Source organism: Amphiprion ocellaris, chromosome 2 (assembly GCF_022539595.1).
Source record: "Amphiprion ocellaris isolate individual 3 ecotype Okinawa chromosome 2, ASM2253959v1, whole genome shotgun sequence".
NCBI classification, from domain to species: Eukaryota; Metazoa; Chordata; class Actinopteri; family Pomacentridae; genus Amphiprion; species Amphiprion ocellaris.
The window spans coordinates 31,450,083-31,477,386 of NC_072767.1; the positions used below are offsets into that span (position 1 = coordinate 31,450,083).

General features: G+C 41.8%; 1 protein-coding gene across 28 annotated transcripts in view; it reads left to right on the forward strand.

The window, feature by feature from the left end:
* The window catches only part of ptprfa (protein tyrosine phosphatase receptor type Fa), a 397,399-nt gene that overhangs the window by 103,097 nt on the left and 266,998 nt on the right, over positions 1-27,304 (forward strand). For all 28 annotated transcript variants that reach the window (XM_055015931.1, XM_055015928.1, XM_055015939.1 and 25 more), the window contains exon 2: positions 9,731-9,905. In XM_055015931.1, coding sequence (XP_054871906.1) covers positions 9,812-9,905 — 94 coding nt within the window. In that variant the 5' untranslated portion in view covers positions 9,731-9,811. The remainder of the gene's footprint in view (positions 1-9,730; positions 9,906-27,304) is intronic.

The following is a 27,304-nucleotide window of genomic DNA, read 5'->3' on the forward strand; positions in this document are numbered from 1 at the left end:
ATGGACCAATTTAGTTTTCACAGGGCTGATATTGATTATTAGCAATGAAGCAGAGAATAAACCATATTTACACTATATATTGGCAACTAATAATAGAAAAAAACAGCAAAAGAGCACATTTTTAAATTAGTTTAGCAAAAAACACTTAAAATATTAACAGTACTGAATGCTAAATATCATATCTGATAATCAACCAGGCTTATAATCAATCAACCATTGTTGCAGGTTATTCTCCTTGTTTTCTGTCTATTCTTAATGTCACGTAAAGGCCAAATGACCAAAATGCGTCATTTATAAGCAACAAGATGCAAATGATAACATAATAAAAGGCAGTTGTGGTCAGGTGATTGAGCTGTGCATTTATCTTAAGATAATGCACATCCTCCAACTTACTACTATCAAATGTGTCCATGGTAGTGTTATAAATGTACCCATCTTTCCTGAGATAGTCACATACCTGTTAATGAGGGGTCAAAATGTAACAAAAACAATAATGAATATTCAGGAGTACGACTATGAAAGCCAATTTGAATACCAGTACATGTCTTACAGTATCTTTACAGTTGGTGTTCACAGACACAGCAAGACCATGTGTTTGTGAGTTCTTAAAAGAAATATAAGGCTCTGATTGTGATACATTTAGTAATTTAGCAGCAGTGTGTAAAACTAGACCACAGTGTTGGTATGAATGAATCACATGCTGTAGGCATGTCTCAGGTTTGCATCGATTGATTGCTCAGGCAGCTATTGATTTGTGAATGAGCATGGGGAGTTCTGCTTCTGAAGATTTTTTCACCCTTGTTTCTTTAATACGTTTTGCTATATAATCAGTGAAGAGCTGACAGTACGCATACTGATATGGAGGAGTGTGTAGGTTATGTATTTAATGCATGCATTGCTGCTTGTCAACATAAACATATGTTTTGTGTTTAGCTCTAATCTGTACCTGAGGCAGAGTGTAATCTCTGTGGTACAACACTATATTTACATATGGTAAGGAAATATATATGAAACACATGGAATTCATGTATCTGTGTTTTATATGTGCACTGCTTTTGTGATATAAACAGAATTGCCATATTTACAAATCAGCTGTTGTTTGTTGTATTACACCACAATGGAATAGAAGTGCTGACTTGAAGTTTTAAGTTAAATGGCTCATTGTTCTACTTCATATGATGCTTTTTGAGATACCCTGTTGTCTCTGTTGAGTCCTAGTTATGTGTCCATGGGAAATAAAAGCCACAGCATGGTGCTGGTTAAGTGGTTCTAGTAGTTCTACTCCTGTAATGTATTTAAGATATGATAGAGCTTGGACATAAAGCTGCAGGGAAAACAATGCAAAGCAGTATCACAAAGTTTGTAGCTGGTATTGTTGTCCAGAGTCTGTCTGTGTGTATTTTGTGAACACAAAAGTCTCATGAATGTGTAAACTGCAGTCAAGAAACTTCACAGATGTGTGGTTGAGATCAAAATGAAGGCTGAGTTTGAAGGTGGTTGTGATATGATTCATAATAATAATAATAATAATAATAATAAATTTTATTTATAAAGCGCTTTTCCAAAAGCTCAAAGACGCTGTACATAAAATACAATAAGATAGAACAAAACAGATAATTAAAATCAGTAGATAGTAAACAAGTTCAAGATAAAATACAGAATCACTTAAGGAAAGCAGATCTAAAAAGGTGAGTCTTTAAAAGGGATTTAAATGTGGTGAGGTTGGTGCAGTCACGGAGGGCATGGGGGAGTGAGTTCCAGAGTGTGGGGGCGGCAATGGCGAAGGCTCTGTCCCCCCAATGTCGCCGGCTGGTCCTGTGCGGGATGGAAAGGAGGTTTGTGTGGGAGGAACGGAGATTCCTGGGGGGGGTGTAGGGGAGGAGCAAATCGGTAAGGTAAGAGGGGGCTAGATTATGGATGGACTTGAAGGTGAGGAGAAGCAGTTTGTACTGGATGCGGTGTGAAATGGGGAGCCAATGGAGGTTCCGCAGGACGGGTGTGATATGGTCGTGAGAACAGGTTCGGGTGAGGAGTCGGGCAGCAGAGTTTTGAATGAGTTGAAGTTTATAGAGAACTTTGGAGGTGGAGCCGAAGAGAACGCTATTGCAGTAGTCAAGGCGGGAAGTGACGAAGGCATGAATGAGGGTTTCAGCGGCTGAGAAGGAGAGGAAGGGGCGGAGACGGGCGACGTTGCGGAGATGGAAATAGGCAGTTTTGGTGATCTGATTAATGTGGGGTTCAAAAGTGAGGTTGCTGTCAAATATCACACCGAGGTTGCGGATGTGAGCAGAAGGAGATAGGGTGGTGTTATCAATGGTAATGGGGGGGTGGGGAAATGGTGTGAGTGATTTAGGTCCGATAAGGATGAGATCAGTCTTGTCACAGTTTAGCAGGAGAAAATTTTTCCTCATCCAGGATTTAATGTCGGCCAGGCAGCTGGAGAGAGAGGGGAGGGTGGTGGTGGCGGTGGTGTTGGTGGAGATGTAGAGTTGGATATCGTCGGCGTAGCAATGGAAGTGTAGGTTGTGGCGGCGGATGATGTTGCCGAGGGGGAGGAGGTACAGGATAAAGAGGAGGGGGCCAAGTACTGATCCTTGAGGGACACCATGGGACAGGGGGGCAGTGGGTGATGTGCAGTTGTTGACCTTGATGAATTGTTGTCGATTAGTGAGATATGATGTGAACCAGGTGAGGGCGGTGCCGGTGATGTTAATGGAGGATTGAAGGCGGGACAGGAGGATGGAGTGATTGATTGTGTCAAATGCTGCAGAGAGGTCGAGAAGAATGAGGATGGTGACTTGTCCAGAGTCTGAGGAGAGGAGGAGATCATTGGTGACCTTGAGGAGAGCAGTTTCAGTGCTGTGATGAGAGCGGAATCCGGATTGAAAGGTTTCATACAGGTTGTTGGAGGTGAGGTGAGTTTTCAACTGGGCAGCGACGACACGTTCTAATGTTTTGGATATGAAGGGGAGATTGGAGATGGGCCGGAAGTTGTGAGGGGAGGTTGGATCCAAACCAGGTTTTTTGAGGATGGGGGAGACAGAGGCGAGCTTGAGGGGTGAGGGGACACAGCCAGTACTGAGGGAAGTGTTGATGATGTTAGAGATGAGGGGGGCGATAACAGGGAGGCAGTTTTTGAGGAGGGCAGTGGGGATGGGGTCCAGGCAGGATGTGGAGTTTTTAGTTCCAGTGATGAATTTGGGCAGGTCCAGGGGGGAAACGGGCGAGAAGTGGGCCAGGGGGGGAAAGTTCAGAGGGTTTGGTGGAGGAGAGGGGGGATCAAGTGAAGTGGGAGAGGTGACAAGGCTGCTGTGGATGGAGATGATTTTGTTATGAAAAAAAAAGAGAGGAATAGGTTGCATTTGTCAGTGGTGAACGAGTTTGAGACTGTGTCCGGGGGGGCAAGGAGTTTATTGACAGTTGAGAAGAGGGATTTGGGGTTGTTGGAGCTGGTATTGATCAGGTCAGAGTAGAAAGTGGACCGTGCAGATTTCAGGGCGTCTTTGTATTGTTGGAGGAAGTCGGAGTAGGCTTGGCGGTGAACTGTCAGGTTTGTTTTCTTGACAAGACGTTCTAGCTGTCGTTTATGGGCTTTCATGAGGTGGAGTTCAGGGGTGTACCATGGAGCAGAGTGGGAGAAAGTAACTAATTTGGATTTGAGGGGAGCAAGCTGATCAAGACAGGAAGAGAGAGTATGATTGTAGTGGTTGATGAGGTCAGTGGGGTTATTGATTGACGGGGGAGGGGAGACGGACAATGCAGTGGTCAGTGAGGCGGAGAATACAGAGGGGGAGAGTGATCTGGTGTTTCTAAAAAAGATTGTCCGTTTTTCCTTGGGCAGGGGGGGTGGGGAGGCTGATGTCCATAGTTATTGCTAGGTGGTCAGAGATGGAGAGATGACAGCTGGAGATATTTAGGACTGTAAGACCAGAGGAGCAAACCAGATCGAGGATGTGTCCATGGTTGTGGGTGGGGAAATTGACATGCTGGGTGAGGTTGAGTGATTGTAGGAGATCTAGGAAGTCAGAGGCAGATTTACTGTGAAGGTTGTCCATGTGAAAGTTGAAGTCACCAAGGATGAGGACTGACGGAGATGTAGCTAATAGCTGGGTGGCAAAGTGGGAAAAGTCAGGGAGAAATGAGGGGTTTGGTTTAGGTGGGCGGTAAATGATAGCAGTGACCATTGGGGTGGGACCGGGTGATTTAAAAACAAGGTGTTCAAAGGAGGGGGAGGCAGGGATGGAAAGTGGGATGGTTGTGAAGACCTGTTTGTGGATGACTGCGATGCCGCCTCCTCGACCTTCTGGGCGGGGTGAGTTGAGGTACGTGTATCCGGAGGGGGTGGCTTGGTTGAGTGGGTAGAAGTCCAGTGGTTTGTGCCATGTTTCGGTTAGACAGAGGAAGTCCAGTTTATTGTCCAGGATGAATAATTGTAGAATGGGGCCTTTGCTGGTGACGGAGCGGGTGTTGAAGAGGGCAAAGTTCAGGTGAAGTGTGGATGTGTGATTAGGGGAGGGCTTCTGGGGACAAGGCTGAGAGGTCCGTGGAAGTGGGCAAAGGTTAGCAAAATGGCAGTTTCTGAGGGAGGGCTGCCGAGGTTGTCTGAAGCTGATGATGGTGGGGATTTGGCAGCTTGTTGAATTCTGGTACTGCGGGGGTGACGGGCAAGGGGAGCCAGAGGGGGGAGGCAGTGGGTGTGCTGGAGGGGAAGATGGGGGGAGTTCCAGGTGGGGACAGAGGGGGGCGCTGTAGCTGGGAGGCGGTTCAGTGGAGGGTGAAGAAGAGATGGATGTAAACACTGGCACTAGTGACATGACTGCTCATGTTAACATGTTGACAGCTGTCACAGCGATCTTATTACGAGACGGTCTCTAGTTTATTGCTGTGTTTGGTGGAGCCACACTATTATGGCCAAAACAGATAATTAAAATCAGTAGATAGTAAACAAGTTCAAGATAAAATACAGAATCACTTAAGGAAAGCAGATCTAAAAAGGTGAGTCTTTAAAAGGGATTTAAATGTGGTGAGGTTGGTGCAGTCACGGAGGGCATGGGGGGAGTGAGTTCCAGAGTGTGGGGGCGGGCAATGGCGAAGGCTCTGTCCCCCCAATGTCGCCGGCTGGTCCTGTGCGGGATGGAAAGGAGGTTTGTGTGGGAGGAACGGAGATTCCTGGGGGGGGTGTAGGGGAGGAGCAAATCGGTAAGGTAAGAGGGGGCTAGATTATGGATGGACTTGAAGGTGAGGAGAAGCAGTTTGTACTGGATGCGGTGTGAAATGGGGAGCCAATGGAGGTTCCGCAGGACGGGTGTGATATGGTCGTGAGAACAGGTTCGGGTGAGGAGTCGGGCAGCAGAGTTTTGAATGAGTTGAAGTTTATAGAGAACTTTGGAGGTGGAGCCGAAGAGAACGCTATTGCAGTAGTCAAGGCGGGAAGTGACGAAGGCATGAATGAGGGTTTCAGCGGCTGAGAAGGAGAGGAAGGGGCGGAGACGGGCGACGTTGCGGAGATGGAAATAGGCAGTTTTGGTGATCTGATTAATGTGGGGTTCAAAAGTGAGGTTGCTGTCAAATATCACACCGAGGTTGCGGATGTGAGCAGAAGGAGATAGGGTGGTGTTATCAATGGTAATGGGGGGGTGGGGAAATGGTGTGAGTGATTTAGGTCCGATAAGGATGAGATCAGTCTTGTCACAGTTTAGCAGGAGAAAATTTTTCCTCATCCAGGATTTAATGTCGGCCAGGCAGCTGGAGAGAGAGGGGAGGGTGGTGGTGGCGGTGGTGTTGGTGGAGATGTAGAGTTGGATATCGTCGGCGTAGCAATGGAAGTGTAGGTTGTGGCGGCGGATGATGTTGCCGAGGGGGAGGAGGTACAGGATAAAGAGGAGGGGGCCAAGTACTGATCCTTGAGGGACACCATGGGACAGGGGGGCAGTGGGTGATGTGCAGTTGTTGACCTTGATGAATTGTTGTCGATTAGTGAGATATGATGTGAACCAGGTGAGGGCGGTGCCGGTGATGTTAATGGAGGATTGAAGGCGGGACAGGAGGATGGAGTGATTGATTGTGTCAAATGCTGCAGAGAGGTCGAGAAGAATGAGGATGGTGACTTGTCCAGAGTCTGAGGAGAGGAGGAGATCATTGGTGACCTTGAGGAGAGCAGTTTCAGTGCTGTGATGAGAGCGGAATCCGGATTGAAAGGTTTCATACAGGTTGTTGGAGGTGAGGTGAGTTTTCAAACTGGGCAGCGACGACACGTTCTAATGTTTTGGATATGAAGGGGAGATTGGAGATGGGCCGGAAGTTGTGAGGGGAGGTTGGATCCAAACCAGGTTTTTTGAGGATGGGGGAGACAGAGGCGAGCTTGAGGGGTGAGGGGACACAGCCAGTACTGAGGGAAGTGTTGATGATGTTAGAGATGAGGGGGGCGATAACAGGGAGGCAGTTTTTGAGGAGGGCAGTGGGGATGGGGTCCAGGCAGGATGTGGAGTTTTTAGTTCCAGTGATGAATTTGGGCAGGTCCAGGGGGGAAACGGGCGAGAAGTGGGCCAGGGGGGGAAAGTTCAGAGGGTTTGGTGGAGGAGAGGGGGGATCAAGTGAAGTGGGAGAGGTGACAAGGCTGCTGTGGATGGAGATGATTTTGTTATGAAAAAAAAAGAGAGGAATAGGTTGCATTTGTCAGTGGTGAACGAGTTTGAGACTGTGTCCGGGGGGGCAAGGAGTTTATTGACAGTTGAGAAGAGGGATTTGGGGTTGTTGGAGCTGGTATTGATCAGGTCAGAGTAGAAAGTGGACCGTGCAGATTTCAGGGCGTCTTTGTATTGTTGGAGGAAGTCGGAGTAGGCTTGGCGGTGAACTGTCAGGTTTGTTTTCTTGACAAGACGTTCTAGCTGTCGTTTATGGGCTTTCATGAGGTGGAGTTCAGGGGTGTACCATGGAGCAGAGTGGGAGAAAGTAACTAATTTGGATTTGAGGGGAGCAAGCTGATCAAGACAGGAAGAGAGAGTATGATTGTAGTGGTTGATGAGGTCAGTGGGGTTATTGATTGACGGGGGAGGGGAGACGGACAATGCAGTGGTCAGTGAGGCGGAGAATACAGAGGGGGAGAGTGATCTGGTGTTTCTAAAAAAGATTGTCCGTTTTTCCTTGGGCAGGGGGGTGGGGAGGCTGATGTCCATAGTTATTGCTAGGTGGTCAGAGATGGAGAGATGACAGCTGGAGATATTTAGGACTGTAAGACCAGAGGAGCAAACCAGATCGAGGATGTGTCCATGGTTGTGGGTGGGGAAATTGACATGCTGGGTGAGGTTGAGTGATTGTAGGAGATCTAGGAAGTCAGAGGCAGATTTACTGTGAAGGTTGTCCATGTGAAAGTTGAAGTCACCAAGGATGAGGACTGACGGAGATGTAGCTAATAGCTGGGTGGCAAAGTGGGAAAAGTCAGGGAGAAATGAGGGGTTTGGTTTAGGTGGGCGGTAAATGATAGCAGTGACCATTGGGGTGGGACCGGGTGATTTAAAAACAAGGTGTTCAAAGGAGGGGGAGGCAGGGATGGAAAGTGGGATGGTTGTGAAGACCTGTTTGTGGATGACTGCGATGCCGCCTCCTCGACCTTCTGGGCGGGGTGAGTTGAGGTACGTGTATCCGGAGGGGGTGGCTTGGTTGAGTGGGTAGAAGTCCAGTGGTTTGTGCCATGTTTCGGTTAGACAGAGGAAGTCCAGTTTATTGTCCAGGATGAATAATTGTAGAATGGGGCCTTTGCTGGTGACGGAGCGGGTGTTGAAGAGGGCAAAGTTCAGGTGAAGTGTGGATGTGTGATTAGGGGAGGGCTTCTGGGGACAAGGCTGAGAGGTCCGTGGAAGTGGGCAAAGGTTAGCAAAATGGCAGTTTCTGAGGGAGGGCTGCCGAGGTTGTCTGAAGCTGATGATGGTGGGGATTTGGCAGCTTGTTGAATTCTGGTACTGCGGGGGTGACGGGCAAGGGGAGCCAGAGGGGGGAGGCAGTGGGTGTGCTGGAGGGGAAGATGGGGGGAGTTCCAGGTGGGGACAGAGGGGGGCGCTGTAGCTGGGAGGCGGTTCAGTGGAGGGTGAAGAAGAGATGGATGTAAACACTGGCACTAGTGACATGACTGCTCATGTTAACATGTTGACAGCTGTCACAGCGATCTTATTACGAGACGGTCTCTAGTTTATTGCTGTGTTTGGTGGAGCCACACTATTATGGCCAAATTGATAATAATGACTAGTTATCACAATTCCTCATTGATTTAAGGGATGAATAAATTGTATTGTACTTTTACATTTAATGAGAACACTGCTTTTACTACAGGTTGAGCTACATCCCTGCTAATGTACATCTTTGCAACATCAGACAATCTCAGAGCATCTCCTAGAAGCAATGCATAAATAAAAGTCTTCCAAAACTTTCTGTGTAAAATTAAATGTGAGGTAGTATGATGTGCTGTTATTGATGTCTGAGTTAACACTGCACAAAATCCAGTGAGGTAACGTTAGCAACATTCTTCTTTTTGGCTATCATTTGCTCATCAAGCTGCAGTTTGTGGTGCTTTCATGTAGGTGAAGAAGTCCGACTCATGCACTCTTTGCATGTGATTTTTTTTTTCCTGCTTAACATCACTTTATCCAAATAACGAATATATGACCCATTCCAATGGATTAGCTCTTCACCTTCTGCTACAGACATTTGATTTTGCTCCTTTGCACTTTGTTGTATATCTTCTATTCTGGACTGCAACTACAACATCTAGGAAAGTTTTACACAGGCTGCCTCTACAGGGGTGCATGTGCAGCAGCATGACGGCTTCCCAAAAATCTCAATTGCTCCCCAGTGGCTGGCAATTCGTTTCCGAAATGCTCAATTTGATATGCAATGGAGTTTTCTACGAGTAGAGCGTTTTAAATGTCATTATTGCAAACGGTCACATTCATTTCATTGCACGAAGCCAAAATTGTGATTGAGATTAATATTTGAATAACTCTGCAGCCCCTGTTTTTAGTGGTTTGAAGAGGCTTTGGCACAGCCATGTACCTTTTCCATTGCCCATAGAACTACAGCCTCCTACACATAAAAATCAACTGTTAATCTAGGATGGAAGGCACTGGTTTTCTAGCTGGAAAGTTGCCGTGTGGGAACATTATGACAGGGAATGTCTAAGTATTCATAGGCATTAAATTATATCCATCCATCCATCCATCCATCCATTATCTATACATCGCATAATCCTCATTAGGGTCATGGTGGCGCTGGAGCCTATCCCAGCTGACCTGAGGTGAAGGCAGGTCACATCTATCACATGGCTACACAAACAAGCACACTCATATTCACTCCTACAGACAATTTAGAGTCACCAATTAACCTCAGTATGTTTTTAGACTGTGGGAGGAAGCTGGAGTACCTGGAGAAAACGCACACATTCACAGGGAGAACATGTAAACTCCACACAGAAAGATCCCAGGTCGGGACGCAAACCGGGGATCTTGGAGCTGTCAGCTGGCAGTGCTAACCACTGAGCCACTATGCCTTATGTTTCACTTAATTGTAATTAATGTTATTAGGTGTTTTGGAAAAAAAATACAGCATGTGAAAGTTTTTATCACAAAAATGACCCACCAAACCCACCAGATGTTTACAATATGTAGTGGAGAAGCTTTAAGGAACTGCATTGAGCATATATAGAACTTCTGTCTAACCATCAGTTCTCATCTTTCTCCAGGTGACACTGTGTGAACGTGTGAGCTCATAGCCAATTAACAGCAGCGTCGGGACCAGCGGAGAGCGAACCAACAGTCAGAACATGGACCTCAGATTCAGACGGCTGTCGCCTCTCAGCAGGGCAGCTCTTCATCTCCTGCTGCTGGCCAGACTGGTGCTGCCTTCTCACACAGAGAGTGAGTATTAATATTACCGACACTGCTCAGAGCTCAACCCACATGTTAACAGTTTTACTGACAGGTAGGATCCAGTAGCTGCAGACACACAGCTTTTAAATGGAACTTTGTTATGTGACTGAAATACAACATCAATCACTGGTTTCTGATTACAAAAGCATCTGAGAAAATAGGTATTGTGGACTTTTTTCTGCATCCCAAAATGGGTTTTTTTTGCAAGATGGATGTAATGCTAAGATTTCCTGTGCTTTACATTCATTTGGATTGTTCAACAGACTCACTTGTGCTTTTAATCTCAGATTTTTCACAGCAGTCATATTCCCAGACAAAAGCCACTCATCATGCTTTTGTTTCACTGCACTATCACCCAGTCCTCCTATTGTACTGTTACACAAAGCCAAATACCTCTCTCATTCACACTCACTGTACTAAAGTTGGTGTCAGCAGAGAGGTGAAGTGCTGCTGAACGCTACTTATCGGACGAAATACTAAAACATATAGAGTTTCTTTTACTTTTTCAATTATAAAGTGTATGCAAAATAGTCAGCATAAAAGGAGATATTTCCCAAAGTACTTGATCATACACAAAGCTGTAAATTGTTATCATTTGCATTGTGTCAGCACTTTTAAACATCTTTTGAACCAAGTAGTTTCAGTGAAATTAAAACTCCTGGGTCCCTTTTCACAAGTCCAAGTTGACATTTAAAGGTTTCATATTGCGCCTTTTTCCAGTTTTTCTCAAATTAATCAGTCTCACACACCCTCACAATGAGTCTTTCAGTTTTTCAGCTCAAAATCCTACAACGATGGCTCATATCACCATAACTGTATAACCCCTGGGTTTAGGGCTGTTCTAAATGGGCTGTTTTACTCTGAAAACCAAAGAACTGCTGCTCTTCTAGCCTCCTTTAGGAAGAGACACTGTCCTGGGGGAAATTGTTACTCGCTTGTAAAGCTGGGAACCTAACTGGTTGTGTGGGGCTTTAGAAATGGCAGAAGTAAACGCCTTTTTATTTTAACAGCATTTATTTTACACAAGTTTGTAACAACCACAAAATGCAAAAGCATTTCCACCATATGGGACCATTAAATTATGTAGGATTAAAAATCCAGCCCTTAAACATAACCTTACCCAAGCCTGTGTCATGCAGTTATATACAACATACAGTTCAGAAATGAAGAATAAACCAATATGAGCAAACATAAAAGCAAAATGTTAAATTTCTTCTTCCGATGTTATTCAGTATGTAGTTAATGCTAAAAAAAAACAATAATAATGATATAATAATGATAATTTAGGAAAGTTACAGATAGCTAGCATAATGTGTCAAACAAAAGAGAATTTCTTTAATACAAAGTGCAGCTTTTAGCCCATTTACAATCCACATCTGCCCTGAGCATGCCTGGCAGGCTAGTTTAGTCTAATCTATCACATTTAATGTGATGATCATACATTATTTGATCATGGAATTATAGGTTGTATTTCTGATTTTCAGCATCATTTCATTTTAGGGCGCAGTATTATAGGTGGTCAATAGCATTTAAATAACTGCCAGAAGGTCTCATGCCTTCTATAGTGATTCTTTATCTGAAGACCCATTACAAACCTGAACTGAAGTTATTCTTTTTATGAAAAGCTGCATTGGTGGAATTGAATGCTGTGGATTGTTCATTGACATTGGTGTTTTTAAATATCACTGAAACAGACACGGAAAATAATGATTTAAAGGCATCGGAAACAAAATGATTGACTGAGTCATAGAGATAAACAGAGATGTAACCAAAACTATAGCGCTAGAGTGTAATGACAGTTTGTCATTCGACTAGGTTGGCGTTAACATCACCAATTTGGCTCTAAAGCCGGAAAAATATTAAAGAAGGAGGGGGATAAAAAGTCGGAGAGTAAAAAGCAGATCAAGAGAAGAAAGGAGATGGAAATTATTCAGGTTCACTTTGTGGATGAAGCCCAGTTAGAACAGTCAGTCATGGAGCAAATCATCTGGACCTTTCTAAAGTTTAAATCATTTAAAAGCTTCTCTATGTAATAGTCAAAGATGCACTTTAGTAACAGTACAGGCTTTGTAGAAAATTTCCATTAGAAGTGATGCATCTGACATTATGTGATGGATTTTATAACTGCTACTATTAATCAATTAACTAATTAATCTATTAAAATTTATTAAACTAGATAATCAAATGATTGGTTTCGATAATAATTGAAAACAATTCTATATTCTCTGGTTGTTGCTCTTTAAATTTGAACAGCTGGTTCCTTTACTCCCCAATAACAGTAAACTAAAATCTTCGGGTTGCAGACAAAATAAGGCATTTGTGGACATTGTTTTGTGCTTTGGGAAACATTGATCAACAGTTTTCACCATTTTTTAATGTCTGATTGACCAAACAACTCATCAGTTAAATGAGAAAGTAACTGATGGATTTCTTGATCATGATTGTTCACAATGATTGTTACCTTAATGTATATTTATAACTCATTCTGTCCTTGCTCCATATCAGCAGTCACATCTTTGACAGTTGCTCAACTCTTACCAATACATGAAATGTCTTTTAGAAGATAGAACGACACATTTTCTCAGGTGACCTTAATTTTGTTTAATAAGGTTGCCAGAGGTGAAACATGTGTTTTCAAAACTGTGACACCCACATCCCCAGCAACAGTTTTGACCTCAGCTAAGAAGAAGAAGAGTGTTAATGTATTTCATGGATGAGAGAGAAATTAGGCTAAAAGTGCTGTAGCGGATTCTACTGGATAATACAAAGCACAAAATCTATGAGGAGATTTAATCACAGAAGTCAGTAGAAGAAAGGCCAACCTGGAGGTGACACCAGCATGTTCGCTGTCTTTTAACAAAAACACAAAGGGCTTATGTTTCAAATCTTATTTATTAACCCTTCATAAACATTCTACTTGAGTGTATTTAAACTTCTGCTAATTAGAGCTTTTAGCTACTTAGGTGATTCTGTTTGGGAATGAACTCACTGTTACCTTGAAAAAAGACAAAAAAAAAAAACAAGACCACAGATGTACTCCAAATGGTTTAAGCAGTTTTTACTTTAATTTGAAAATCGACTTCGATTGGCATTTTGGACCAAGTTTACTAATATAATCTGGCTTTAAAGAATAAATGGAGCCAAAGTTTAGTTGTGGCTGTTCAGTCTGTTGGTATGTCTGGTCACAGTGCATTCAGTCCCCCAGTTACTCCTCAGTTTATTTGCTCCACTTTGCATCCAGTAATGTGAATAGACACTAAAAAGGTCAACAACATTATGAGCACTGACTCACAGAGAGGGTCATGGCCGGGTTTGGAGACTAAAAAATGATCCGTGTACATTGACCAGACCCTAGATAATGCAGTTATGGTTCTTGGACTCTCCCATGGGAGACCTATTGAAGCAAGTCATCCATGTGTAATCAGCACAACATTAAATTTAGGTGCAGGGGTGAAAGGTGGAGTTGGAACATTAGGAAAATGGAATTCCACATTAGCTCAGTCATACATGGAAATGAGTTGGACTGAGTTAATCAGACTTTTTCTCCGTTGCAGTGGTGCAGAACTGGCTGCTTTAGGACATTTGATAAGACATGGATCCTTTATCTTGAGTTTTGGGCTTTAAAAAAAACTCAACCAGTAAGAAAATCTGGCAAGATGGAATGTTCTTTTGGTGAACAGGGACAGCATGCACCCGTCAGGATGCTGCAGCACAATTCATGTCCCATTTAAGCTGAAAGAATCCACTGAAATGTGAGAACAGCCTGTGCATTGTAAGACAAGAGACACAGCAGCAAATGGAAATTTCAGTGCCTACTTTGCATGTATGTAGCTGCTATATGCTGGCGCAGGATTTAATTTGATTCTGTGCGAGTTGCATGCCCCTGAGTGAAGTAACCAAACTCCCAAATGTGCTGTTCGCTCACAGACAAGGTAATGAAAGACAGGTCTGTAAAACATGAGCTACATTTTCTGGACAGTGTGGTAAGTAGAGGCTTGCAATGTGTTGGTGTCCTCCTGAAAGTAAACATTGTTTCTGCTTGTGTCAGTCATTCAAAGCACAATATTATGGAATTATTTAATAGTGCATTACTCATTTTCATGCAGTAGCAATATATGATAATGCCCTGACAAGTTGGTTTCTTTGTATATTTGTATCCAATGTAATTAAAACGACCAGGAGGTGAACTTGCAACTCCAACAGCGATGATCTCGTGGTTGTCGGGAGCAGTTGTCAATATGTAGGCCAGGCAGGAGCAGGTTGGTGCTTCAGAGGTCTTAGAGGTGGAGGAGAAGGAGGAGGAGGTCCTCGGAGGGCAGCGTTTCTCGTCAACAGGTTCATTATCGGGCCTAGTGGCTTTATTGCTGCAATGAACACGTTGTATAATTTGCTTCTATAATTTAGCTCATAGGAATTCATCAGCAGGCTGTGTCAGCAATTACCTTCCACTGTGAGCACTGTGCACTCTGGAGAAAATAGGAATCATTAATTAAGAATTGAAACTTTCTCCGATTCTTATAGAAACCGTATTAAACCACTTGAGTCTGATTAATGGAGTTTATGTCAATATTTTTTTCCTCAGTGTTACCACTCAGATACACATGGGTGGTACACATGCTGCTGCTGGAATCAGCAGAACTTAGTTTTTCCAATTATATGAACATCTCCAGTGAGGAATAAAGTTCATACATTTACTTAGAATTTATATTTTTAAAAAAGCCTTTTTTGCATAAGTAACTTAAAATTTTGCCCAGTGGAACTAATACATTTTTTGTTGTAACTCGTAATGTAGTCTGACTTAATAGACATAATTGGCGCTTATATGCCTATCACTGGCTGCACATTTCACATTGCTTTTTTCTCCTCTTCTGCTATCGATGTGTTCCCATTTTCAAAATCCCGTTCAATATGGGAAACAGTTAGTTTTGGCCAGCAACCTACATTCTGGATATTCCAAGTTTTGCAGAAGATTTGGATCATAGAATAAGTCAGCCCTGTTAGTTGCTGTTTTATTTTTGTTTTTTGTTAAATTAACAATTACAATGTCAGTGCTCACCCTCCTGTGTGCACATATCGAAGGCACCATTGCTACATTCTTGTTTCAGATCTGCCTATACATTATATATAATAGAAACAAGCTAGAGCGTTTTGCTCTTTAATGCTAATTTGTGCTAATATTGTAATTGCTTAACATATTCTAGTTAGCATCCAGCACATTCTAAATGCCGAGGGCACATACTGTACATAATCAACATTTCTGGTTTCACATTCTTTGCCAATAAGCCTACCAGAGCTAAAAAAAAAAAAAAAAAACAACAAAAAACAAAAACAGTACAGCATTGAAATCCATAAAAATAGCCGTTTTCATTCTAGACTATCTACTATATATGTGTTTTGGCTCTAATGTGTCCCATCAGTGTGCTTCTTGCCTGCCAGCAACACTGATATCTACCTCTGTCCATTCACTGTGTAAAATTCTGTGGACATACAAATAACTCAAACATTGCCATGTCCCAACCTGTCCGAGAATGTACATGTTACCACTGACATACCAACTGATGGAGTAGTGCAACCCCAAAATAACAAAGTACACCGAATGTACATAAGGAAGTAAAAACTCAGAAAAAAGCCCAAGGTTGCCATGGTTAAAAACAAACAGTCTGTCAGATCTCTTTTCACCTACAGGAATTTTTCGGTCATGACAGTATGTCACAGCAGGCAGTTTTATCATATTGTATTTTGTGCTGATGTATCTTCCTGTGCACACTTTGTCACGTTGTGTAACACACTCGTATCATTTGTTGATTAAGTTTGAGGAGAAGTCATTAGCACTTGATTTGATAGAATGGATCTCCCTGTTGATGCAAATATGGCAACGTGAGAGGATGTAAATGAGATGGATAAATGGAAATTGTCATTTTAATTAAAAAGCGTGAACCATGTGATTTTGTGTCTGTGCGAGCTGGTTTCATGTCAAATGTCAGCTCTCCACAGGGAGGCAGTTCTCTGTTAGAGGGAGGGCTACTGTTGCTTATTCTGCCCTCATCGTGCTTTAGATCACACACAGAGTACAGCTCACACTCTTCACTCATGAGTTCACTCATGGCAGAGATTTTTAAAAGTAAGATATTTCTAAAACCAAAAATATGAGCCCTGTTTGTGGATAATTTAAACACATTAGTATATTTAATGGCCGACTGCATGTAAACAACCATGTGTTGATGTAAATGCTATTTCTCGCTGAGCTCAGCATGCACACTTGTAGTTTTTTTAGACAATCATTTCATGACTCATTTAAAATAATTGTACACACCATGTCCAAAATTACCTGTCTTAGTGCTAAACAAACAGCTATTAAAGTATGTTAGACAGGAATCAATGTTTTTACTACTTCAGGCATTAGAATTTGACATTAAAAACAGCAATTAGAGAATGGAATTTCATGCTGCTTATATGAAAATAGCATAAAATGTTCCCGCTCAACTTGCTGTAGCTCGTAGGGGCCGCTACTGTTGGCAGGTAAATATTACATCTATTTTTGTTGAAGAACTTCCTGGAATTGAAATTGTCATATGTTCATTTTCAGGATTGCTGGAGTACTTAAAGTGGCTAAAACATATAAATATAGTTCTCAGAACCCTAAGTAGTTTCTGCTTGGTTTTTGCTCCTGTCACATTCGTAGCCTCATTTTCCACTACAATATAAAGTCCTGCACAGCACAACCATGGCGATATTTAGAAGACTCAAAAATGATGTAAAAAAAGAGCAGATGACACAATTAGAATGCCATAAATCATCAAGTTTAGTGATAATTTATTTTTCAAAAATATAAATAACCTGGAATCAACCACATTTTTTCCCACTCCCACGTGTTTCCAGCAGTAGAGAAAAAAAGATGGCACCATGTGCTATGCATATTTAACCACTTACATTTCAGTATTTGCTACAGACCAGACATTTTTCTCGCTACTCAGCACATCAGTTCTAGAAAGATGTACATTTATTTTACTGATCAAGTGTGTTTTTTTTTTTTTTATTATTTTCTTTCTGCTTTTTATAAACACAGCCAGTAGATTTTTTTATTGTATTTTATTTTATTTTATTTACTGGATCTGGTGCAATGGTGTATTTATGGGTGAATATTGGCTTTTCAAACCTGCCAGTGGGTTTTGGAGTTCAGAGGTTTAAAATCTGCATATGCATCTATCACAGTCTGTCGCCTCCCTTCTTGTCTGACTACATATTCGCTAAAGCTGCTCAAATACAGAAAAAAAAAATGAATGAAGCAACCTTCTCCAAGATGGCAAGACATCAGATTGATGTTGTTATCAGGGTACTAAAATAAATCCTCATCACTGAGGGACTGCATAAGTTGATAGTATTTAACTTGCATTTGCTGTGGCTTAACATGCATTTACTGCCTTGTTTGCCGTTTCATTCATCATTTTACAAGATCAACAGTGAGTTCTGTTGACCTGAAATTAATCGAGTTCCGTGTTTCTGACGGAGCTACGGTAGATTCTATTTGTGGAGGTAGCTGACAGAAGGAAGCACAGCCGTAGTCTTATAAATAAATGATTAAAATAATGGCAAATGTAAGGTGCTGACACGCCTCCCATGCAGGCCAAATCAATGCAGAGTCTCTTTCTCATTGTGAATGTAGCACTTTGACACGAACAGCTGCAGAGGTACATGCAGGTCTTGGGATGACATTTTGTTTTTGGAGACTCTGTTTGTTTAGCTGAATTTGCTTCGCCACCCAATCCTAGACAAACCTTTTGGGAAATCTGCACCTCTTATAGATGATTCTTCCTCACAATGGAATGATTATTTCAAATAATTAGGAGATCTTGTTGAATTCCTTTTTTTCAAAAAGTCTCAGAGAGCGCTTTAGATTCTGGGATGATGACACCACACACCTCATTAACGAAGGGAGACTCGATGTCGGAGGTTTAATCGAAAAAGGTTCCAAATGTCACTGGAACATTTGAAACCTAATTTAGAAACACATGATTCTAATCTGATGGATTCGAAGATGTGATAAATGTAGGAGTGCAGGTTTTCATGTAACCAATATTTTTCATTTATTTATTTATTTATTTTCTAAATGTATATGTAAATCTTTTGTTTCATTTGTTTGAGTATATCACCTTTTCTAAAATGCACTGTTTTAAAAATGGATCAAAAGTTTTGCTATTATAAATGCACTACTTTATTTATTGATTAATGGCAACAATTTACAAAAAGTGAAGGCACATGAAACACTCCACACTTGTATGAGATGGAAAAAATACAATTAACAGTGATTTAGAGACAGGGATGCAAACGGCAGCAATTCCCTCCCTCACAAATAATTATATATATGTGACATATTACACGTTACAGAGTATGTTGAATATTCTAACCAAAGAATAAACTGTAGTCAAGCACTCAGTGTTCATTATCCAGGCAGGGCTCACTTATGGCCAGTGTGCTGTAACCTTCCTTTTCCCCCTACTCAGCTTGGCCCTGGATTTGCAACTCCCCAGGGCTGCTTGCACATAATGATTTGCAAAAGAGAATCAGTTTATTCCCTGTTTCTTCGCCTCCCTCCTCCCAGCTTTCATGCCGCGTGTGGGTACCGCTACCATACTTGTGTGGGAGGCAATTTTGCGGGTCATGAGCAAGGAGCAGGAGAGAACAATGTATTATTTATAAGAACAAACACAAGTGGCAGCAGTGTCTCTGCATCCAGCTCTCTGAATGGAAGTAAAGATTACCAAGACTCAGCTGGGCTTACTGACTGTTGGTGGGGGAAACAGGAAAGTGAAGTTATCTGTTAGTCTAGACTGTTCAGCTTATCGGAATGTATACCTTTTTGAGATGAAGACGATCTCGGTGTCTTCACCCTCCTTCTACCTACCGTCTGTGTCTTTATTACTGAGCATGCTCAGTCAGTTGCTCAGTGTAGTTTTTCTGTGAATGAAGCTGCACTGAAGGCAGCTGAGAGTCCCCAAAACAAAAAGCTGCTCCCTCTGATTCTCCACATTGTATTGTATCATGGATTGCACAAGTTTCTTGGTGGTGACGTAGTGACCTGACATTATTTACTGTTCTGCTGCTCGTCGCTCCATTCAGCCTGATGCTCAGGCCGGTTGAATTTATTGGATTTGCAGGATCTGTACTGGCAGACTGCTATTGACGAGGGTGTAAATTGATTGGTCCATGAGAATGTAAAGCTTTATCTTGATTAAGATAAGCTGTTCTTGGCAGAGGCCTGACGTATGGATTATCATGTCATGAAGAGGAATTGGTGAATGTTTGTTTCTCTTTCCTAGACGTGACTGTGGACATGCATTTTTTTTTAAACATGGTCTCTGTGCAGAGAATTAGTATTTCAGCCTTTTATTAACCCTGTAATGTCTGGGTTTTTTCAGTGTTTTTTCACTACCTTCACTTTTAAACTCATATCTTAGTGATTATATGAACTAGCCATACATGTTGTATCCTGTTTTCTTTTTTCAGAACAGTCTCGAGTATCCAGATCCTCCATCATTTGCTACTTGCATTTAGTACTTGCATTTGTTTTCATGTCCATGGAAAAATGCATATGATGGTGGAAAACTGTATGACTCTGAAATTGGGAAAGATAAAGACAGAAATCAATGTCATTTTTATGTTCCCTGAAGTGTGCACGTACAGTAACCTACTTGCAGAGGTGACAAACCAGGCAAACGTTAGTGAAAATGAAAAGCAATGTTTGAACATGATGGAAACACATTGGGCACACGATGCAAATGCATGCATCAGTGTAAATGCTGGGACACATAAATTTGTGTCCATCCGTGTGTATATGCCCTTGTTTTTACTTGTGTAGTAAATGTAGGGTACAGAGTGTAGTTTGGACCTTTGAGAGTCAGCGGTAAACAGATGCAGTCAATGTCACAGCCTGCTGGTTGCATATCCTTCCAACTCATACGGCTGTCACGTCTCAATCCCAGCATTCTAAATTACATGTGTTTTTCTTTTTTTCCCAACAGCTGGTACTGTTGCATGCAGTATGCATACAACTGAGAGACATGCTACTTTGTCAAGGCCTTATGCCTGTAGCTTTGACTGTCTCTCCCATGTATCCATCGCCATCTGTAGAGTGAAGTTGAGCTGTCATTTGTATGTTCAGACACACAGACACTATGACATATCTTCTGCTGCTGCTTGGGACCACAGTCTGTACATACATAATATAAAGATGGAGGAACCGTCTGTCATCTATCTATCACCCATAGATTTTCTGCTTTACTGGTTTTGAAACTCATTGTGGTCGGTCCTGCCATCACCATCTTGTCAGTGCCCGATTCCTAACTTACAAATTAATCCAAACATGAGCAAGGATTGTAGATCTGAGGAACTGAAGCACGAAAGGTACGCCTACCTGTCACTCGAAGTGGCATTACCCTTAATTAAGCAGAACTTTAAGCCATGATATAATTTAAACTGGTGAGCTGTGTAAAAATTCACCACCTATACAGTTGTTAATGAATGGGGAAATAATAGCCAAACAGACCAAAACTACTTTTTGAGTCAGGCTGTGAACATGTTTATTTCTGCTGTAAAGATGGACATTTTAGCATGAGGGTGTATGAGGATTGACTTGCTTTTGGAGTCAGTCTCCAATGGCCGTTCAAGGAGTTGCAGTTTTTGGTACTTCCACGTTGGATTCACTTTTCAGGCCCAGAGATTGCTACATCAATTGTTTGAAATCAGTTTTTATGAAAAGTCTTTAACCTGTTTGTTTATGACAGTGTGTCAGAGAAATATATACTCATCAAAAATTTGCCAAACAAAGCAACTTAGCAAGTTTTCAGGTGCCCAACAGTTTTACAAGAAACTCTGCGTCTGTTGTTATTGACTGACTGATGGACACAGAGATGCACCAGCAGACTCCATAATGACCCTGCCAATTTAAGAACCATTTGAATGTCGAAAAATATTTGTCCTGTTGAGTAGTGAGCACCTTGTTTAACTGGGTGGCTGTTGGGTTGAATGAAAAATCATTAACTGTGGAGCTAACAACCACCTATTCAACTTCTGCAGAGCAGATACTCAAAGCATCCCCACTTTGTGGAAACTGCCTGGTGATAAAAACTAAAAGTCTAAAATGCAAAATGTCAAGAGGTGTTGTGGCGCATCGTGTTGTTCAGTCCCACTGTGTGTCGCTTTATGTCTCCATTCAGTGCAACCATGTAGCAGGCTTCTCTCTGCACTTTCTGTTCACCACAGAAGCAGGAAGCTACCGATGCTACACGGCTGACAGTTTCTGCTGACAGGCCCGTCAGAGAGCTGCACTGGGGAACTGGCAGGATGCTCTGCATTAGAGGGCAGGGGAGCTGTGCTGTGAAACTCAATGAGCAAACGTTTGCTCTTGCCTCCATCCTCTTTAGAGTGTGTTCACCTGATAGGCAAAGTAACTCTTCTGTTAATGTTTACTTCTGATTTCTTGTCATAGCTTATGGGATTACATCATCACAGGACACATTGAGAAACATTTATTCAGACGCTTGAAGGATAATTACAGTTTATCCTCTGTCCCTATCAGTAATACCTTTATTCTCAAGTAATTTAACCACATCATCAAATATACCCTGGTGTGCGTCAGACTGTAGTTTGCTACATTTTCAGAACTCATCTTTTTCTCAGCAACATCAGTACACAGCAAATATGGCTACATCAACAACAATACATTACTTAACTGCTAAAAACTCATCTCTCTGCATCAAAGTTAGACTTTTCTAAGTTATTTCCATGTACATAATCCCGTCTTACTGTAAAATGGCTGAGATGGAACGCTTCACCATTGCTCTCTCTAGAACATGCAGGTCTATGAAGTCCTTGCCTTTCTGTCCACCCATCTTGTGCTGAATCTCAAGCACACCTACAGCTCTGCTCAGTGTAGAAATACTACACAATGGCAGGCCATTATATAGAAATAATTTATCTAGAAATATTTACATTTGAAACTGATTCCGAAGAAGAATAATGATGCAGAAAGCCCCACCATAAAAGCAGGCAGAGCTAGGTCCTTATATTTGTGACGTATGAAACACCCAAAGTCTGAATCCATGTTTTTGAGACTGTCATCAGTACAATGCAGTGTCAAGAATTAAATTTTCAGCCATGGCATTGACTGCTTATTTTGCTCTTGATGTGCCTACTAGTGTAGAAACACATCATATGGACATGCTAACAAGTTAAAAACAATAGTGCTTTGAAAAGGAAAATAATCCCTGTCGAGGCGAGTGTTTTCGCTCTGCTTTAGAGAAAGTCTCCATGAAAGAAAGTCTAACATGCCTGAAAAGCTTATCACATGACTGTTCACACACAAATTGTGATATTTCATCAAAATCACATTATTCCACATGTCTCATTGAAAAATTCACCAACCAAAACGATTAGCAGGAACCAGTTTCTGTAAACCTGAAAGCCTCAGCTGAGACAGGCAGCCACATGGTAAATATTCAGGGACTTTTCAGCTGAACTGGAGGCTGTAATGACACAAAGCAGATGGGAGAAAGACTATGAAAACAAATTAAAAATGTAAGTAGTGACATATAAAGTATGTATAGCCACCATCTTTTCTTTAGTACCGCTAACACTTGGGGGAACTTGTAAAAACATTGTACATGTTGATTCCAGGTTTTTCCTTTTTTGTGAAATAAATATTTCAAGAAATTAAACTTTTGCTTTTCTTTTTTATGAGTTGCGGCATTACAACGATGCCATAATGCACAGAAGACATTTGAGCTCTCTGTGCTGTGCTGTTTCCATAGAGGTGCAGAACCTTATAGTGCAGTGAAAAATGAGTCAAACAAAAATACCCACAAGTTGTTTGGGGTTCAGAGGGTTAAATTGGAAACACATTAGTGCGAATGTGGCGTAGGATTTTGTCGAGATTATGAAAACATCATAGTTAAGGATGTGATAATGTTAGACAATTAAACACGACAAAATTAGAGAAAGTTAAACAAAGCAAACATTTATTGCAGTTCTGTAAGAGAATTCAAACTCGTGCATCCAACTTCCACAGTCTTGCATTAAATATTAAACAGCTTAATGCTAGTGACAGTGGTTTGCATCACTTTCTATTGAATTTAATCAGTCTTTCTTTTCTCTACTTTGAGTTAAGCGGAGCACAAAGGTTTTCCTGCTAGAAGCAAACTTTGTTGACCTCTGCACCAGATCGATTCTCTTTTCCAGTCCTGGCTTGTTATGAAGGGACTTGTGGTGAGTTCCCTTCTCTTCAGGTGGAAGCTGGAACTGTGAAAGGCACTGCAGTGTTTCTGAGCCAGACTGTTTATATGTCACTTTGACTGATCAGAGGTTGATTTGCATGGCTGCTCTTCCTCAGCTCCACAGCCTAATGAGTCTCTGTGAGGAGAAGACACTTTGTGTGAAACTGTTGTCACTTGTCATTGTGAATTGCATCTGAAACACAGCTTTATTCCGCCTCACACAACATTTGACTGCCTGGCTGCATGCCTAGACACCATTAAATTCTGGAGCCCAAATGAGAAACGGGCCTGTAAGACAAGTGTGCTGTTGCGCTGGGTGACAATGAGACGTGAAACAGTGGGCTGTAAAGTCTCAGGGGCTGAGGTGTAGTTTGGGTGAAGAATAGCTGTGACCTAGGAAGAGCGTCAAGTCATTACGTCCGGGTTTTTTTTGTTTTTTTTTTTTAGATTGCCCTTCAGCACAGTCATTTTCCACTCGCTTACCCTTCATGACGACACACATCTGGAGGACTCTACATTCAACCCTACAAAGACGTTTAAAAAAATCATCATGACAGTTACTCTTAAGCACAAATTCAGCCATTAAAATATACAGAAAATTAGTTTCTGTTCATTCTGATTGCAGGCGAAGAAGATTTTTGATATTAGACTTGGGTTACTGAGGGAGTTTTCAAATTTAATGTGTCAGTTTCAGTTATAACAAACTCTGGTGTGTTTAACCAGTTAGTTCAGTTTGTTGAGTTCATAGTGGTGACAATAAAACCCTCACATGGACCAAACAACCAGACCCAGATAGTTTAGTAATATGGCTTCAGTCCAAGCAGAGTATTGAATGTTTTGTTGCAGTAGATTTGTGGTTTCAGCATGAATTCAGAAGCTTGACTGTTGCTTTTTGTTACCTATTCTGGAAGTGGAAGGAAACATTTGTGTCATTGATCAGTATAAATCAATTACTGTGTGTGCTGACAGGTGAGTGCAGGGCTTTCATCCTGATCAATCTTATGGTGGTTTGATTGTTTCTAAACACAAACTAGAGCAGAACTGAAATGCAGCAGTTTGCTATTTTTCTTCAGAAAAGAAAAAAAAAGTCTAGAGTGCTCAGAAGGTGCTCTTTGGTTGAGGACAAAAGTTCAGAAAAGATGAAAGATCCAAAAAAAAAAAAAAAAAAAATATCAAAGTTAGTCGGTATTGTCTCTCTATTGCTACGCTCTGGTCTTGGTCATGACTGCAACACTTGTACTCACTATCCCACTGAATGGGCTGCTGCCAGACTGGTAAAGACTCCACACACTACCGTTTTCTTTCTTGTTGCTGAGAAGAGGCATGCTTGGCCTCTCAAAGTTCATCAGCCTTTTCAATTTTAGACTTTTAAGTATTATACTTGAAAGTCATAGTATGTCTTAGCTTGAGATATCTAACCTCTTCTAACATATTAACAATTGTCAGATCATTAGGGAGTAGTATATGTATATGTATTACATAAGTATATGTAAAAAATCCCATGCAGTTTTTAGTATTTGCAGTGTTTTTAACACTGCTGCAATCCTTTAGAAAACTAAGTGAAAACTATTTTGACTTAGATGTCAATTATTGGCAAAAAAAAGAAGGTTGGAAATGTTTGGAATATTGAAATGGAAAGGAACTACAACGAAAAAAAAAAAACCTGCCACTGCTGACTAACATGTTGATAAAAATTCTGACAAGCTCACAGATTCATAATTCAGGCCATAATATATATATTTTTTATCCTACCTCCTGTTTCTTTTTAATGTGTGGTGAAGTCCTTTTTTATTTCAAGGAGAAATGCAGAAATTTTGAATGCAATTTTTGTTGGCAAAGTTACATTGTTTTTGCAAACTATGATGCCAAAAGTGATAAAATAATCTGTTAATCTAAAACCTAAAGTTTTGTCTCTATGATAATTGGAATGCTGTTTAACAAGCTTTTTAACTTCTCTTAAAAACAGCAGATACATGCATGTTTTATGAACAAGCATTCATGCGGGCCCCCTCCACAGTGACACCTTGTCACTTCACCCTGGTTCTCAGCAGATCTACAACACACTTAGTACAGCATGTAAGCAGCATAATGTAGCATGTGGATAGATTTTCTGACTGGTGTCAGAGATCTGTCAGAGTGGAGGAGGTTGTGCTACCACAGGCCTCTGCAGTTTATGTTAAAAGCAGCCTCTCCTGTTTACTGTGGCATCATTTACCAAAGTAATTGAAGGAAGAAAACGCTCTGCTCCTCTGAGCAAAACCACCCATGAAGAGATGAGCTCATAACCAATATGCTTTATTCCACCAATTATTCAGTAGCCTGGAGGTTGCTGAATACATGAGGCTGGTGTGAGAGATAGATTGCAGCCCTGCTGGGATTCACACATACATGAAACCATGCGTGTTTAAATGAACGCAGTGTGTTCTGTATGTGGTTGTGTTGTCTTTCTACTTTGAATGTTGCACATGTACATAATGTTTCGTGTATGTGTGTGTGCTGCTGTGTGCTGTAGTGCTTTGAACTTCCAGAACCCCCACACTAATCAGCTCCTTAAATCCCCTGAAAACTTTGTTAGCTCTAACATTTATTATTGAAGATTAAATTAGCAAAAGTTGAAGTTTGGATGAAGTTAAAACATTTTTGAAGAGTAAAATCTCAGGATTGGATTTGGTTGGCAGTCTTGGAACAGGCAAATATTTCACACACTGTCATCTTATATACTGTATCTTAAAATATTAATATATTCTGATTGGTGCAAAGAAATGCAAGGTGTAATCTTGAAGTTCTGATTCTATTATGCATGAACGTAACAGCGCAGCATGGCACAGTCATGCACATGACACATGCACAAACAGTAACTCTCAAGACTCAAGATTCCATGTAAAATTGTGCAGTCGACATCAGGACCTATAACACACCCATTGTTTTGACCACTATCTGCTGAAAATCTCCCTCAGTAGGCTTGAAATGACCCAGCCTTCATATGGAGGATCATCAGTGGTGGTCAGATGTTGGTCTTCAGCTCCAATCCCAAAGACTAAATAGCAGTTTCACAATAAAACGGCCGCACGCTCTGAGACAAAAGAAGGTCCATCAGTTTATGAGCACAATAGGATCATGATTTTTTTTTTTTTCCAACATTTGCATCCCTTGGAATCTGTAACATCCCTAAATCAGACTGTATCACCAGGGGTTAGCACGTCCAGCACCTGCCCCTGCCTGCTACTCGCCTTATATTGCACTCGGCCCCAGTGCTCATTCCTATGTTGTGGGCCCATGGGAAGATGGACCCACATAGCCTTTTCAGGCTGTGTTTGACTGAACGGACGTGACAGAGGACAGTATGAGAACGTTAAAGGGGGAAGTGTGGGCGTGAAAGAAGACGCTAAAGGCACGCCCCCAGTTGGTATATAGTGCCGGTATTTGCATAATACAAAACAACATGGGTTTGGCGTCACCGTCCCTGTTGATCTGTGACTCCATGCGCGTCCATCTCACAGCCGCTGTGAAAAACCAAGTGCAGCAAATGAACTCGGAGCTTGCTATCATTCCGGGAGGCTTGACGAAGGAACTCCAACCGCTGGACATCGGTGTAAACAGGGCGTTCAAAGTGAAGTTGCGAACGGCGTGGGAGCGATGGATGACAGATGGCGAACACAGTTTTACTAAGACTGGGAGGCAGCGCCGGGCGAGTTACGCCACAATTTGTGAATGGATTGCGGATGCTTGGGCTAACGTGTCTGCTTGCACTGTTGTTCGAGCTTTCGCAAAGGCCGGCATCATTTATGAGGAGCCGCACGGCAACGAGACTGACTCTGACAATGACGAGCGGGAACCTGGCGTGTTCCATGGAGAACTAGCCCAGCTGTTCATTTCGGATACAGAAGATGAGGACTTTGATGGATTTGTGAATGAGGATTGATCAAAAAACAACGTGAAAACATTGCTAAATACTTCAATAAAGTACAACTGAACTCAGTTTTGCTTCCGCTACCTTTTTTAAAACACACGCTAGCATGCATGTTTTAAGCTAGTACATGTATGTTTTACCTGCACGCGCTCTATAATCCGGTGCGTCTTATGTATGTGTTAAATACAGAAATAGCACCCGGAACTGAG